Source organism: Lytechinus variegatus, chromosome 18 (assembly GCF_018143015.1).
Source record: "Lytechinus variegatus isolate NC3 chromosome 18, Lvar_3.0, whole genome shotgun sequence".
NCBI lineage: Eukaryota > Metazoa > Echinodermata > Echinoidea > Temnopleuroida > Toxopneustidae > Lytechinus > Lytechinus variegatus.
The window spans coordinates 10112384-10127700 of NC_054757.1; the positions used below are offsets into that span (position 1 = coordinate 10112384).

The 15317-nt window shown below is 37.0% G+C and overlaps 1 protein-coding gene across 4 annotated transcripts in view; it reads right to left on the reverse strand.

Annotated features, from left to right (window-relative positions):
• The window catches only part of LOC100134946 (PAPS synthetase-like), a 41089-nt gene that overhangs the window by 7119 nt on the left and 18653 nt on the right, over positions 1–15317 (reverse strand). For all 4 annotated transcript variants that reach the window (XM_041629385.1, XM_041629388.1, XM_041629387.1 and 1 more), the window contains 9 exons: positions 10039–10156; positions 8229–8464; positions 7528–7666; positions 6747–6865; positions 5807–5920; positions 4921–5032; positions 3215–3420; positions 980–1241; positions 83–225 (listed from right to left, as the gene is read on the reverse strand). In XM_041629385.1, coding sequence (XP_041485319.1) covers positions 83–225; positions 980–1241; positions 3215–3420; positions 4921–5032; positions 5807–5920; positions 6747–6865; positions 7528–7666; positions 8229–8464; positions 10039–10156 — 1449 coding nt within the window. The remainder of the gene's footprint in view (positions 1–82; positions 226–979; positions 1242–3214; positions 3421–4920; positions 5033–5806; positions 5921–6746; positions 6866–7527; positions 7667–8228; positions 8465–10038; positions 10157–15317) is intronic.

Sequence of the window (15317 nt, forward strand, 5' to 3'; positions counted from 1 at the left end):
TCATCATCATCATCACCATCATCACCATCATCATCATCATCATCATCACTATCCTACTCCTCTTCATCACTATAGATCTTACCTCTGTTGGTCCTGCGTACATCATAGGTGATGGGAAGATTGCTACCACTGTACTATCAGGGTCCAGAACCCCCTCATCCAGGATGGCGGAATGCTGGCGCATACGAACATCCAGAGGAACATCATCGGCTTTGGTCCATCCACCTAACAATATGAATGATTCAAGGAATGTAATTCACAATAAATTTCAACATCAATGATGAAAACAGAATATCGATATAATCACAGAATCCGAAATTATATTAATGACATTTATTGACAATTTGTTGACAGAAAATTGCATACTTAGAAACAACAGTATTGATTTAAAAATTTTATAATTATTATTATTGATCATTATCTGGCACTAAGGGTCATGTACATGTATGTAATACAGCTCATTTCTCCTTTCCTGAAGGTAATGCAAACTATTCATGAATAAAATCAGTGAGATTTATGGGGTGTTGCAAGAAACTTGCGATCAATTGCAAATCAATTTTTGGTCTCTAAATCAATCATATCTCTTGCAGTTAATTTCAAATTAGTGATTGATTGCTAATTTGCTCCTTGAAACAAGAAGTTTAATCTGATTTGATATAGCTAACGTTGATCTATCAGTTGTAAAATTGCAACAGAATATTTGCAATTGATCGCAGATATTTTCTTGCAACACCCTCTTAGTGACATTAAAAATTGTTAAGCACTGTTTAAGCACTGTTATTTTAAGAATCAAACTCGGTTGTTGGGAAACAATATGTCCTTAACATGGATGTCATCATATCAAAATAGTCTAGAATTGCCCTGTTATATAGACATGAAATATGTTTCCTATGGACAAAAATAAAGCTTTGTTTAGAGAAGAAAATCTTATTTTTTAAGTGAAAAGTGGCATCCATGAACAAGTCATAATTTTACTTACCCAGTGGATGAAGAAGAAGACACGGCTTCTTGTAGCCACGCTCCTTCAGCCTGCGCTTGGTGTCGTTCATCAGCAGGGCGTGGCCGTTGTGGACGGGATTACGCAGCTGGAATGCAAAGACGGCGTCGGAGCCAATCTCCTTGAAGCGGGCCCTGAGCTCATTGGGGGTGAGGCGGTAGCTGTCCAGACCATCGTTCCAACGGATACGTTCCAAGACTTCCAGGTCTCCACCGACCAACCAATCACCACTCTCCATGACCATCTATTTGTTAAAAAAGAAAAAAAAAACAATTCACTGAATGACTCTACCATTTCAAAGATAAAATCCAGTTCTGGTAACGATCTTAAAATGACTTTGTACAGAATCTAATATAATGACCACCCAAGTGTCTGTTTGTATGAATAAAAAATGTGTGCCAAAGGATTCTGGAAGAATGTAATTGCTGAGAAATAAGCAAAATAAGCGCGGATTCGGTCACTTCCGTCGGGTCTTTATTTCAACAATAATAATACACTGTCCCACGTGTGCCTATCTGTGTTGGTGATCTTCAGTGTGAACATTTTTCAGCGTAGATTTCAAGATTTCACAAAGTTCAGTTTATGTAACTTTACCAGATCTAGATCCTCGGTGATATACTGACAAATAAGCCTGGTTTTACAGACTTTCTCATGAAATCAGTGTTAACTGCAACTACTGGCATTTCTCTCTAAAATATGTTCATATCCTATATTTTTTCATACTGAGTCCAACTACTCATTAATCTTTCAACATTATTCAACTCTGAGGTAAAAGATATTGGAATCAGATAAAAGATGAACTCTTTCCTAATATATATATATATATTTTAAGAGAGAGAGAGGCCCTACCTCCAACCCATACACTGCAAAAGTTACAATCATTAAACAACACAGTGCCAAATTCTTGTTAACCACGGATAATATATGTAACTCAAACTACATGCCTTTCATATGTTAAGATTTTATTCCATTACTTAGTATATTTAACAACCCTACATTTTCAGACATATTCTTTTGGAAGAATCACATATTTTTATGAATACAGAGGTTGAAATATGTGATTTATTCACTGTTGCTAGACTATCTTGTAGAATCATCCTCTCAGCATCAAGGAGGAGGACTGGACTTGAAATCACCCATTGCAGAAAGAGTTGCAATCAAACACAACTCTAAAAATCAATCTCAACTTGATTTCCAACCAATCAAAAAATGTGTATTTGGGACTTGGGCTTGATTTTAATGGATTGCTTGAAATTCTTTCTGCATTGGGGGATTTCAAGTCCGGAGTTGGTGATGGAAACACAATTTGGATTGAGTATCCTCGCTCCAAAACCTATTCTGAGTTTACAGTTCACGATAGTAGAGAGTCAAAAGGGGCCTAAGCTTTTGATCCTAGCAGAATCTTCGTCGGAGGCAAAATGACAAACATATAAAGTGGAACAACCATGATATAGACCACAAACATCCAACAGCAACACTAGAAACAAGGAGACAAAAGGGGCATTAGTGAGAAGAGATGACCAATCAGGTTAATGAAGGGGAAAAAGAGTTCACGATTGTAACGGCTCAACACCTAGTGAGTGACTTTCAGGACCATTTATATTCTAAGCTTTGTGCTAAAATGCTCCTGTAAAAACCGACCTAACACCAACATAAAAAGGTGAACACTGAACTTGAAATCACCCAATGAGCCACTGAACTGATTAAAAGCAATACCATGGCCCTGTTTTACAAAGAGTCACGACTGATCTGATCGATCTCAACTGAATGGAAATCCATCAATGTCATAATTTTTTCTACAAGAAATTTGCACGATGTTCTTTGTATCAAAGAGGATGCAAACTGGATTTTCAAGAACACGATAGATCTTTGGATATGAATTGTATCTACAAAAAACATTTAACAACCACATATTTTAAAAGTTAGCGTTGCTGGCTTTTCATCTTTGTGGTTGATCAGAGCCCAGTCTTACAAAGAGCTATGATTGATTGGATCAATCGTATCTCTCTGGAAATCCATCAGTGTCATAATTTTTTCTTCAGGAAATTTGCAAAATGTCCATTGTAAACAAAGAGATCACACCCAAATCAATGAATCTGGATTTTATATGTTGACTTTGCTGGCGATCCATAGTTGAGATGGTCGGATCAATCGTAACTCTTTGTAAGGCGGGGCCCATATCAATCGCAGATATTTGTAAGATGGACCCAGACCTACCTTGATGTAAGGATGATCAGGGTGGGATGTTCCCCACTGACGGCAGCATCTCTCCTCCTTCCTATGCAGATAGAACTCGGGTGTACGTAGAATAGCTATACAGCGACCTTCGTACTTCAGTGTGAACGCCTCCTCCTTCTCCAAGCGCTCCTTGTCCTCGGTGTGAACGGGAAGAACAATCGGGACGGACTGGTTTATAGTGCCACCTTTAGGAGGAAAATCAAATTTAATTTCTTAAAAAGAGTCTGGATTCAATCTAAAGTGCTATGAAAGCACCACTGCATTAGGGCTGTTATCGTTAAGAAAATTCTCTGTCGATATATCGCTAAAAATATCTTACTAATATTGATAACTATCGACAAAAGAACATAATCAATACGCATTTTTCATGCATTATAGCGATCTCACATACTCGCCACTTGAGTCGAGTGCAGTCACAATGTTTGAATTGTCATGATTATAGAGAAGTGGAGGTGGGATCGTGTTTTGTGGCTAGTAAGTATTTGTATTTTGTTGAGATTTTGGAGAAATTTCTGTTGCTGTTCTGTACAGTTTGAGGAAAAATATGTTTTCCGTGTTTCAGTGAATTCCATGAAATCGTGAAAAATCACTGTGCCCCTACATAATAGCGGGTATTATCGACAACATGAGAATGGTTATCGATATAGCTAAGTGGCAGAAAACAAGCGATTATCGACAAGACTAGCGATAAAGACATTATCGATAACAGCCCAACACTGCATTTTTTAGTTCTTGCCAGTTATACTTAACTTGCAGAACTGATCAAATACAGATTGAAAATAACAGCAACTCAACAAAATCATCTTATATTTCTTTTTATATCCTACATAGATTGAATCCTGTATAGTGATTGGTTCAAATAGCATCATGTGACCAAATATATTTCAACTATGATGTTGCGTGACGTCAGACCTCGATATATTTTTCGCTATACCAATATTCTGACGTCATTATTTCAGAAAACTGGATATTTAGCTTAATATTCGGGCACGACGGCCAGCGAGCTCTCTCTCCCTGGCAAGTCCCTAGATGCACTAATCTGCATTCCACTGGCTCAGAGAAAAGTAGGTAATTCAACACAAGCAACCAGACTATGTGAGCTCAGCACATTGATTTTGGTTATAAATTATTAAAAGTAGGATATAAAATTGAATTATTAAAAAGTAGGATATAAAAAATATATCAGGCGTTTCATTCATAGTGGAAAGTATTAATCCTCAGTTAATTGCCAGATCAACCTCGGATAAATAATTCCACTATACTTTCTCAAAGCCTGATATATTTGTTTACTATCTACAAAAGGGGAAAAACAAATAACAAATACATTTCACTGTATTTAGTCCAATTTAATATATTTTTTTCTTATGCATTCTCGGTTATATTTTGAATGGTTTTCTGTGTAGTTGGATTACTTCTGAATATCCTTCAATATCCTCTTCCATAAAAATGCTATATTACAAGCTTTAATCAGGGAAACCATTAGCTACTGAAAACCCTGAGAGATACAATAAGCAACAGAAAACCTACAATTCTAATGGCCTAGCAAATATTTTTCATTGCTGATTCTATCACATGAGCTCCTGAAATCCTGTAGATCCATTGGCCAATGGCAGATTTGTCATTTATTTATAGCATATGCTAATAATGACGAACGAAGTTATATCAAACAGGGTCAAGATACTTACCATCAAGAAGGCAGTTAAAATGCTGACATTGTAAGAACTCCCTCTCTCGCATGAAACCCATCATGGGCGTGGCCCAACCTTCAGCTAACACCTGGGTCCATTGAAGATCAAGCTGTCAGAGTGGGAAGGGGGAAATATGTTGCAAAAGAGGGATCAATCAAGAGTGAACTTATTAATACTTTGGGGATTAATGAAGTCAATAAAACTATCTCTACATTCATTGCTTTAATGGGTCAAACATACTCATGTTCTCTGGTGAATCGGACCTTCTAAACAAGTGTAACCTCATAGGCCCATATTCTGAAGTCGGGTTTAATTTAAACTCTGGTTTTAAATTTTGGTTTAACTATGGAAAGCCAGTTGTAACATAAATCTAAAACAGTAGAGGTTCAATGTATCAGCTCATTTGACTCCCAAAACATTATTAACTGCACGGGAAGGATAAGTATGACAAATGTCTTTGGCATTAAATAATTAGTGATGAGCACACTAAACATGAGTTAAACCATGTTCTAAGTTAAACCCGACTTCAGAATATGGGCCTATGAACTTAGAGCTAATAATGACAATTTAATAGTCACACTAATGTCCAGATCAATTCATATTTCAACCTTTTTTTTATAATTAATTGATTTCTAACTATTACAATCATTATTTTTTTGGAGGGGGGGGGGGCAAGCAGTTAAATGAGATTTTGCAAACTCAGAAATACTCCCTCTTTTACTGCGTTTTCGTAACAATGTCCAGATACATACCCTATTATCTGATTGGACACAATCACACACTACAAAGCTATCCCATTTACATTTTCTAGTCGCACATGTGTGCACTGATATCACTGAGTGGAGCTTTCACCTGGGATCATATAAAATGTGACTGGACTCACCTTGCTGATGTTGAGAGATGGTAGGCTCTCTGCCTCCTTCATGGCTTCCGGCACGGCCTGCTCAGGGACCAGAAGCTCCTTCACGGTCTCCACAGCAGAGTCAGGAAGAATGTTCTGCAATGTGGGAGGATCAAAGAGTTATTATCTACTGATGTAATAATTAAATGACAATAAATGCTCCAATACCCCTTTCATAAACCCAATTATGCGGTTATAGCAGCATAATGTGGTCGTAAAATGGCAGGAGGACAAGAGTTATCCGCATAATTTTGATGCTGCTATTATCCGCATAATAGCAGCATCGGGACAAGATTTTGAGTTTATGAATGCATTTCCAAATAATGCGGATAATTGCCATGGTGCGGTCACAAGCCACCCTTTTCCAACACAACCGCATCTGAGGGGGCGTGTCCAGTTGTCATGACGATTATCCGCCTTTTTCAGGACGGGCGCTCGTAAAAATAATGCGGCTTGTTTTCGGAGTTTGTGAACGCAATTTTTATTGAATTATCCGCATTACTCTTAGGCGGCTAATTGGAGGATAGGTTTATGAAAAGGGTATAAAATAATGTGAGCAGATTCAATCTGATGTTCCGCGCACATTTGGTTGATCATCAAGTGGTTAGCAAGAATAATTAACAGTCATAGGTAGAGCTGCCAACCTGAACATGCAGTACTTCAAAAGCTGAAAATCAGTCTTCTGGTGAGGAAATCAGTATTTTCAAAGAATTCCATAGGATAAACTGAAAATCTAGACTTAGTATTTTGCATGGAAAGATCAGTATTGTTTCGTTTTCAGTAGTACTTACTGAAAATCAGCACTACTTGGCAGCTAGGTAGTTTTTCCATAATAAAATTTGTATCGGATTGTGTAACGTGCAAAGGGCCGTAGACAAATGGACAATTGACCATATAAAGACAGTTTGGACCCACAACCTACCTCCGACCTGAGGAAGCTAACCAGCTGCTGGACCACATCCTTGACGCTGTCCCTGCCAGACATGAGGACCAGGTCTGGGTTCTCGGGCTCCTCATAGGCCTGGTCGATACCGGTGAATCCTGGGGAGGGTGATACAAGGTAATAATAGTGGCTACAGAAGGGCTCAATGGACTAGACCTGTGCTCTGTGACACAGAGGTTTGTAAACAATTGTTGCAATATCAACAGCCAATCAGAAACATTGTTGCATACACATTATGTTTATAAAACTGACGAGGATCCAATCAGTATCGATATTTCACATCTGCCACCTATCGCAACCCTTTGTGTAACAGGGCCCTGTAATGGACCTGAAAACATTTCGAGGGAGGGGGGGGGAAGGGTTGATTACAAAAAAGTGGAAGTGTTTAATTAAGCTGTGCGAAGTACCAGGTAATGATAAGACAATTTCATAAATACCTTGAAATATGGAAAGTTTACTTGCATCACATATAAACTTTCAAATTAATAAAAGGCTCCTGAGAACTGCCAGGTTTTCAACAAAACATCAAAGGCATAACTTCTGGGCATAACTAGTCCTAAAGACATGTAATATTTGACTATTAAAAGTCATCAAGTAATCGTAGATTCTTATCAAACTGCGGAAGCTTGACAAGTGGCATATCCAATCCAACGTACGAGTCTTCATAGTATTTATTTAGAATGAGTATTGTCATTCTGATTTTGTTAAAAAAACATATATTACTGAACGTGGGAACTTTGACATTTGACCTTTGACCTACCCTTGATAAGGCCAGCCCTAGCCTTCTTGTAGAGTCCCTTCACATCACGTTCCTCACAAACCTCCAATGGAGTGTTGACAAAGATCTCATAGAACGGAAGACCGGTCTTCTGGTGGAGTTGTCTTGCAACATCACGATCCTACATGAAAAAAGTGTGTTTTTGATTAGCTCAGTAAAGAGAAATCACTGAATAATATCGACATCTGCGTCATGACCTGTCCCATGTCATGTAGGACCTTCAATTTGAAAAGGTGATTTTTATAGGGCTTATAGATAACATTAGCATCATTCTGAAAATGTGTTGCATAGTGTACACCGATAATTTCAATGCTCTGTATTCGTTTGTATGGAGAAAAGGAGACCCACCCCCTCCTTGTTAAAACTGATACAATGTCTTTACCAAAGTCTTGCTTGAAAGTTACTATTCATGCTACAACAAAGAGGCAAATTTTTTCACCATAGTTTATAAAAACACACAATCCAGATATTTCAATGCCAGAATGTGAGGAAATTCTGGTGGTAGATACAGTACCTCTTGGTCTAAGAAATTAGGGGGATGCAGGACCAGGATATATTTTGACTCCTGGAGGAAGAGGAAAGGTCACTTAAATCCCAGTTTTGACACTTGCCATGACAGCTATATATACCGGTACATGATACTACAGACAGAGATAAGGCAATAGACAATGAACAAGGCATACCTTAGCGTAGGGACTGATGAACGAAGTAAGACAGACGATACCACCATCGGCAAAAAGCCTAGCGACCTCAGCGACACGACGGATGTTCTCTTCACGGTCCTCTGGGGTGAAGCCAAGGTTCTTGTTCAGACCAGTTCTCATGTTGTCTCCGTCCAGACCGTAGGCTGGGATGCCATGGTGACAGAGGTATTCCTCAAGGGCAAAGGACACAGTGGTCTTACCGGCTCCAGACAAACCTGACAAGAGCGATGATGATGTAAACGTTTAAAAATAAATTTGTAGGGATACAGTGAAAAGATATGATGAAACTGAATATATAGTGATAGAAGAATAAGAAATGGCATGAAAAGGACATTCTTAAACAAAATATAAGCAATATGAAGGGATGCAGTAAAAAAAATGAAACAGAATATCAAGCGATGATGCAGGAATAAGGTAATGGTAAAAAAAAGGCAAGAGTATTATTCTTCAACAAATATTCACAACCATATACATGTACAATGAAGATTCTAGGAATTTATTATTTGTACATTTGACATTGACCTTAATCATCTCCAGAATATAATTGCATAAACAATGCCCAATTTGCACAAGGCAATGGAGAAACTTTCTTCCCGTTTAGATTCCACATGAACAATCTGGGACCACAAGTTTGGAAAATGACAGGAAGTAAGCGATGCAACTTCGATAACTTCAACCGCTAAATACCAATTGTGAATAGTCTCAGAACAGTTAAACAACAACTTCCTGGGTTTAGAAAGTGGATTTCCTTCAGTCACAGCATAGGAACAATTCCATGAGCTGTGCTAACTATGAGATAGTAAAGGGGTAGAGAGACATCTGAATTGCATTTTTTTTTCAATGACCTCAACACAATACCCAGTAACAGAAATTTATCCCTTTTTTCTTATTTTGTTCACAAATATAGTTTTGTGTTGATTCATGACCCAGTTGCATAAAATATAATAATATGGTAACTTTGCCATCCAATGGTTACAATGCTCTACAGGAAAATCAAGGTTAAGGTTTCCATAGGCCCGTCTTACAAAGAGTTGATCAGATTGATCAGATAAAAGTACATGTACATGTATACGGAAATCCATGAATGTCATTACTTTATTCCAGAGGAAATTTTCAAAATGTCCTTTATAAACAAATAGAACCACAATTACTTTTCAAGAAAATGATAAATGTACGAATATACATCATATCTAGAAAATATTCTGAACATGCATTTTACATGTAGATGTTGATATTGCCGGTTTTCCATAGTTGTGGTTGATTGGATCAATCGCAAATTTGTGTACAATGGGGCCGAGGATGCCATATTTGCAATGGGGTCATGGGTGGTGTTTCATAAAGCTGTTTTGAAAGTTACAAGTGACTATAGGAATGACTGGAGCATGCCCTGAGGCACTCAGTCAGATAGGGATACATCATTTACATGTAGCAAAAGAAAGGGTCGTTCATTTGTAACGAACAGCTTTACAAACCACGTGCTTGGTATTAGGACATGAATGTCTGGAGACATGTCTTGACCTCAATATTAAGTGCTGTCCTCTTTGGTCTTCGAATATACAAATATCGACATGAAAGCCCTGAACGACATTATTAATGTAAATGAACCCAAATGTAATTTGTTCTGAAATTCCCACAAAGGGAATGCCTAGATTTTGTCGAGGAGGAGCTGAAGCTGAATAGAAAGTTGGGTCACAGAAAGGGCGAAACAAAGGCCTTGACAAGACCCAACCAGACCTTGTCCTTTCAGATGAACAGGAATTGACAGGCTGCTGCTATGGCTGATACTTACCAGTGAACCAGATGGTACATCCACGGAAGCCCCCACGCAGGCCCATGACCTGCCCACGCTTGTCCCTGGACACATGATGGGTTTGTTCCGTTACATTGGTGGCAACTTGCTTCTTGGACTGTACAAAGAACAAAAGATGTTGGGGAAAAAAGCAATTAGGTCTTCAATCTTTAATGGGTAAGATCATCAAGATTTACTACAAAATTTTTTATTTGGCACTTTCCAGCAGTTTTTAGCAGCATGTCTATTTTTGTTGACGGGGGGGGGGGGGAATTATGCACTGATTTGCAAGCCATGACCAAGCACTTTACACATTGTCCCTTGACAAATAAAAGAAAATGTACATACTGCATAAAAGCAAACATGAGCAAGAAGCTTGCAGCCTCGCAAGCAAGAGTACCAAAACACGGGTAAATTTTCCTAGATGTCGACAAAAGAAGATTCTCTCTGAACTTTCGAGTCCTTGAGAGGGCATTCTCTGACAGATTATCACTTGGTTTCCCCCTGTTTAGTAACCTCAGTGACCCCGGGAGAAACAAGGTCCCCATGCAACTGCATAAGATGACAACTGACTCTGACTAATGATCATTTCTTAGTTCAGTGGTTACAATTTGACCTTGAAATCTGAACGTTTTACATAGTATATTTACCCTAGATCAACTTTGAAACTTCACTCCCACCCCCACTCTTGCTTAAATAAAAACTGAGGATCCATTTCTAATACCCCTTTCATAAACCCAATTATGCTGATAATAGCAGCATAATTTGGTTGTAAAATCGGAGGAGGACCAGAGTTATCCGCATTATTTCGATGCTGCAATTATCCGCATAATAGGAGTATCGGGACCAGATCTTGACTCTATGAACGCATTTCCAAAAAATGCGGATAATTGCGATGGTGCGGTCACACAAGGTCACCCTTTTGCAACGCAACCCCATCAGAGGGGGTGTGTGCAGTTGCCATGACAATTATCCGCCTTTTTAAGGTCGGGCGCTCGTTAAAAAATAGTGCGGATTTTTTTCGGAGTTTTTGAACGCAATTTTAACTGAATTATTCGCATTACTCTTAGGCGGATAATTGGGGGATGGGTTTATGAAAGGGGTATGAGTGAGTGTATTAGGATTGGAAAGAATTTATTTCAGGGACAGGGATACATTGATAAGATAGAAAGCTGTTCAGGTCACCTACAGTTCAATATCCTTTACTTTTTTTAAGAGGGTATACCGATATAGGTGTACTGAATACTCATACAGCCAGTTGGGACCTGTTTATATATATGATCATAGCATATCTGTTTTTTTTTTTTCAAATATCTTATAAAGACTTGTTTCTACTCTATATGCCTATATATACACTGTGCATAAACAGCAATCGACTGTGTCAACAATTGTAATGCAATATGCAAATTATGGTACGGTTCACAAATGCCAAAGTTGGAAGAACAACAAACATTGTGATTCTGCAGTTGCTGCACGACACGTACAAACCATGGGCTAATACAGAAAGCTGCTTTACACTGTAGCGGTACTGAACATGCAATAATAAAATTGTGACTGTAATACAAGTTAATATCCTTAATACCTTGCTCAAGTTTCAAGGCAACAATTAAAAAAATTGTTTTCCTCTAGATGAAAGCTCTCAAACTTTTTCTTTAAGTCTGGTGGAATAAACAAATAAATACCATACATTGGTTACTTTTATATTGTTTTATTTATAAAAAAAACTTGACACCTCACAAATCCCAAATTTAATAGAAAAAAAAACATGAACACACAATTATTATACATGGCATGAAAGGGTATGTTCTCCCAAATGATTTGATACCATAGTGGTACATGTATTATTTGCATTGAAGTAAATTTTGATTTGCACCAAAGGCATGACTACAATTAATGAATCCAGATGTAAATCCTACAATTAAATTTATTTCCAAGCCTCTTTGCAATAATTTACTTTATAATTGTTTACTGAACACTTTTAGTATCAATTCTCAAGTTAAATTCGATGAAAGGGGATTTGCAAATATGTTTGCTATTAAACTAATGTAGGATTATTATGACATACAGGATCAATGGCATCTGGATTCATTCATCGCAGTCATGTCTAACTTTGGCACATATTCAAATTTACATCACTGCAAAGAATACATGTACCTACTGATTATCCAAACATGAAGACATACCACATACATATGGTATCAAATCATTTGGGAGAAGATACTCTTTCCATCCAGCCTTACATAATGATGACATTTTCCTTAAATTGGGGATTTGTGAGGTGTTAATTTTTTTCACTCACTCTGTATTATTTGTGTGTTTCTTTTCTGACCATCAAAAGTTCGCAAATCAAATTATCTCTGTCATTGTAATTGGTTTCACACCACCCCCCCCAAAAAAAAAAAGTAAAAAGAAAAATGCTGTTTGAACATGACAATCTTCATGTACAAAGCATTTCTCTGAAAAAGCCATTTGGCATGGATTAAGGGTGTGTTTATGCTTCCATTGCGAGGAAAGAATCAGCGATTTCAAACGTTGATTCAAAACGCCGATCGTAAACGTGGTTCTGGGAGTGCTGTTTATGCTTAACTTTTCAGAGCAAATCATGATCTCCAGCTGGCTTCACATCGTAAAGCGAGGTCAAATTGGGCGCGCCTTTTTTCGAAAGTTTTTTTCCGATTGTTGTTATTACATGGAGATAACATGGAGCAATACGACTGTATTTGCCCGCGGATTTTCATCTCACCGGAAGCATGTACCAAATGACGTCATTTAAACACGTTTACGATCGTGGTTCTGTTTATACTTCCCCAGAAAGCCTGATTCTGGTCAAACGTTTACAAACGCACCTTTTTGTGAGTTTACGATCGGCGTTTAAATGAAAGTAAGCATGTTTGGAAACGCTGATTCTGGCCTGAAAAGTGGAAGCATAACACGGCCTTAGACACATGCTTAAACTTCAAGTACATGTAGAATCAGACTTGCTGGTATATGGACGCTGCAGAAATATCACATGTTACTCTTGACATTCATGAATAAGCACTTTATATAGCACTAAGCAAATACCATTTTAATTTGCTCAAACTATGGACCTATTATAAACATGTAGTACGTGTTATTTGAATTGGAAGCAACGAAGCCGTGTACATCAGCACAAAGGTTAAGCTAACAGATTATCAACATGACTTTGCAGGTTTATCATTTCTTTTATTTTTTTGGTGTTGTCAGAAAAGATAATGCTAAATGTGAAAACTACATGTAAGAAGAAGGGAGAGCACTTATAAGCAGAGAAAATATCATTTGGTATTGGTATTGATGTTATTTTATGTTGATGTCAACTGGTTTTAAAGCTATAATATGCTAGCTCAAATGAGTGCTGGTACAGTAGGAATATTTATCAGCTCTCTCCAGCAAAAAAAGGAGGAAAAAGATTAGAATTAGAGAATATCATATAATGGTACCTGCAAAGAAGAAAAAAGAAATTGAAATGCACAATACAAACATACGCATGGAAATGTGAAAGCTGGCTAGAATGTAACATGATTTGCCTGAAACAGGAATTGAAAAACACCCCTAGACCAGGTCTTGCCGAAACTACTGTAACCGAGGAAATTGATAATTGTTGTTTATCGCAAGATAAAGGAAGTTTTATAGATGTGTGGAAGAGTGATGCCAAATTTGACCTCTTCTCAAAGATAAAAAAAGATAAACTGTGAAAAGGTGTTTAAAATGAGCTCTTTTTCAAAATAACTACTCTACCTTCAGTCTTGTATCAGACACATAAATGCATCTACATTCACTGAACAATATAGAATTCACATTTTTTTTTAATTAAAAAAATCAAAACTAGGTACTCTGGAGCTTCCAAACAAAGTTGAAAAAGAAACTGATTCTGTTTGTTCAGTAGGTCTGTATGTTTACCAACCTGTATCACAATCAAAGAGTTAAAAATAAATCCTCTAACTACTGCAATCAACACTGTTCAAATTCATGAGATTACTCTTTGATAAGAAGTTTGTCTCTAATACTGAAGTCGCGATTATCTGATGTTTGGAGAAAAAATCAGAATGGTACAAGCTTTTGTAGGCCTATAACAAATCTGAGAAAAATATACCTGGAATTGTGCATGATCTGATCCCTTATGGCAACTAGAACTCTCTGAACAGAACTACACCCTACATGAAGGTCATAAAAAAAGCACTGATGTGATTTAAGATTTGGCAAACAACTTTATTAATAATTACTCCTTGAACTTCATAACCAGATATTTGCCCTTACGAGGGTACTTAACTAGATTATACCATGGTAATTGATATTGCCCATTGATGAATATCTTGTTTTAATACTCATTAGGGAGATCAATTGATAATAATTAATTTAATATTTGATCGATAGTATCAGGTCCAACCTAAAAAAGTGCTTCATTTCAAAGTGCATTGTGTGCAGTACAGGATAACAGGTCATGATTATAGCTCTCTATAATTGAATCACGTACATAAAATATTAACCTTTGAATTTGAATTGCCTGTAGATAAGAAGTCGATAATCACTTGAAATTTTGTGATCATACATGTATATATCTGTATATAAGCACAGACTAAGGCAGTAAAACAATCAAACAATTTTTGTTCTCATATTTCGTTTGTTTTGATATGAGGACTTGAATTCTTATTTATGTAAATCAAATATTTCTAAATAATTGGCAAATTTGTATAGTACCATGTACATGTATGCTCACTCCACTTGCATTATTCAATGCACAATTTTCCATTAACATTTTCTTTGTTACTGATATTAAAATATATACATGTATTTCCCCATAAAAGTGGCATACAAGAGTATTTAATCTCCTTTCAGGAACAATTTTGAAAGAAAAAGAAAATCTCTTTCATGAGAAATGATTTTAATAAAGACAAGGAGCTCCCTGTTTACAGGTAGCTCTCACAATATGTCACCAAAGTGCTGATTCAATAATTTAATTAATAACAAGCACCTGATATATATCCTGTTGTGAGTAGCTCAATAATACATTGATTGCCAGCTTGAACTGGGACAAGCTCATATATCCCCAATGTAAATAACCTTGTAAATGTGTAGCATATTTCACTTTCACCACCGGTGTTTAGTTTTACTTTACCCAGTTTTCATCAATGGGTTTGGGATATATACCTTTATTTTCCCCCAAAACAACATTGGTGAATTTAGAAGGTTTGCACCTGGACTTTAGAATTCCTGACCATTTTCTTTATTAAACAAAGTAAAGGTCTAAATATTTTTTTAAA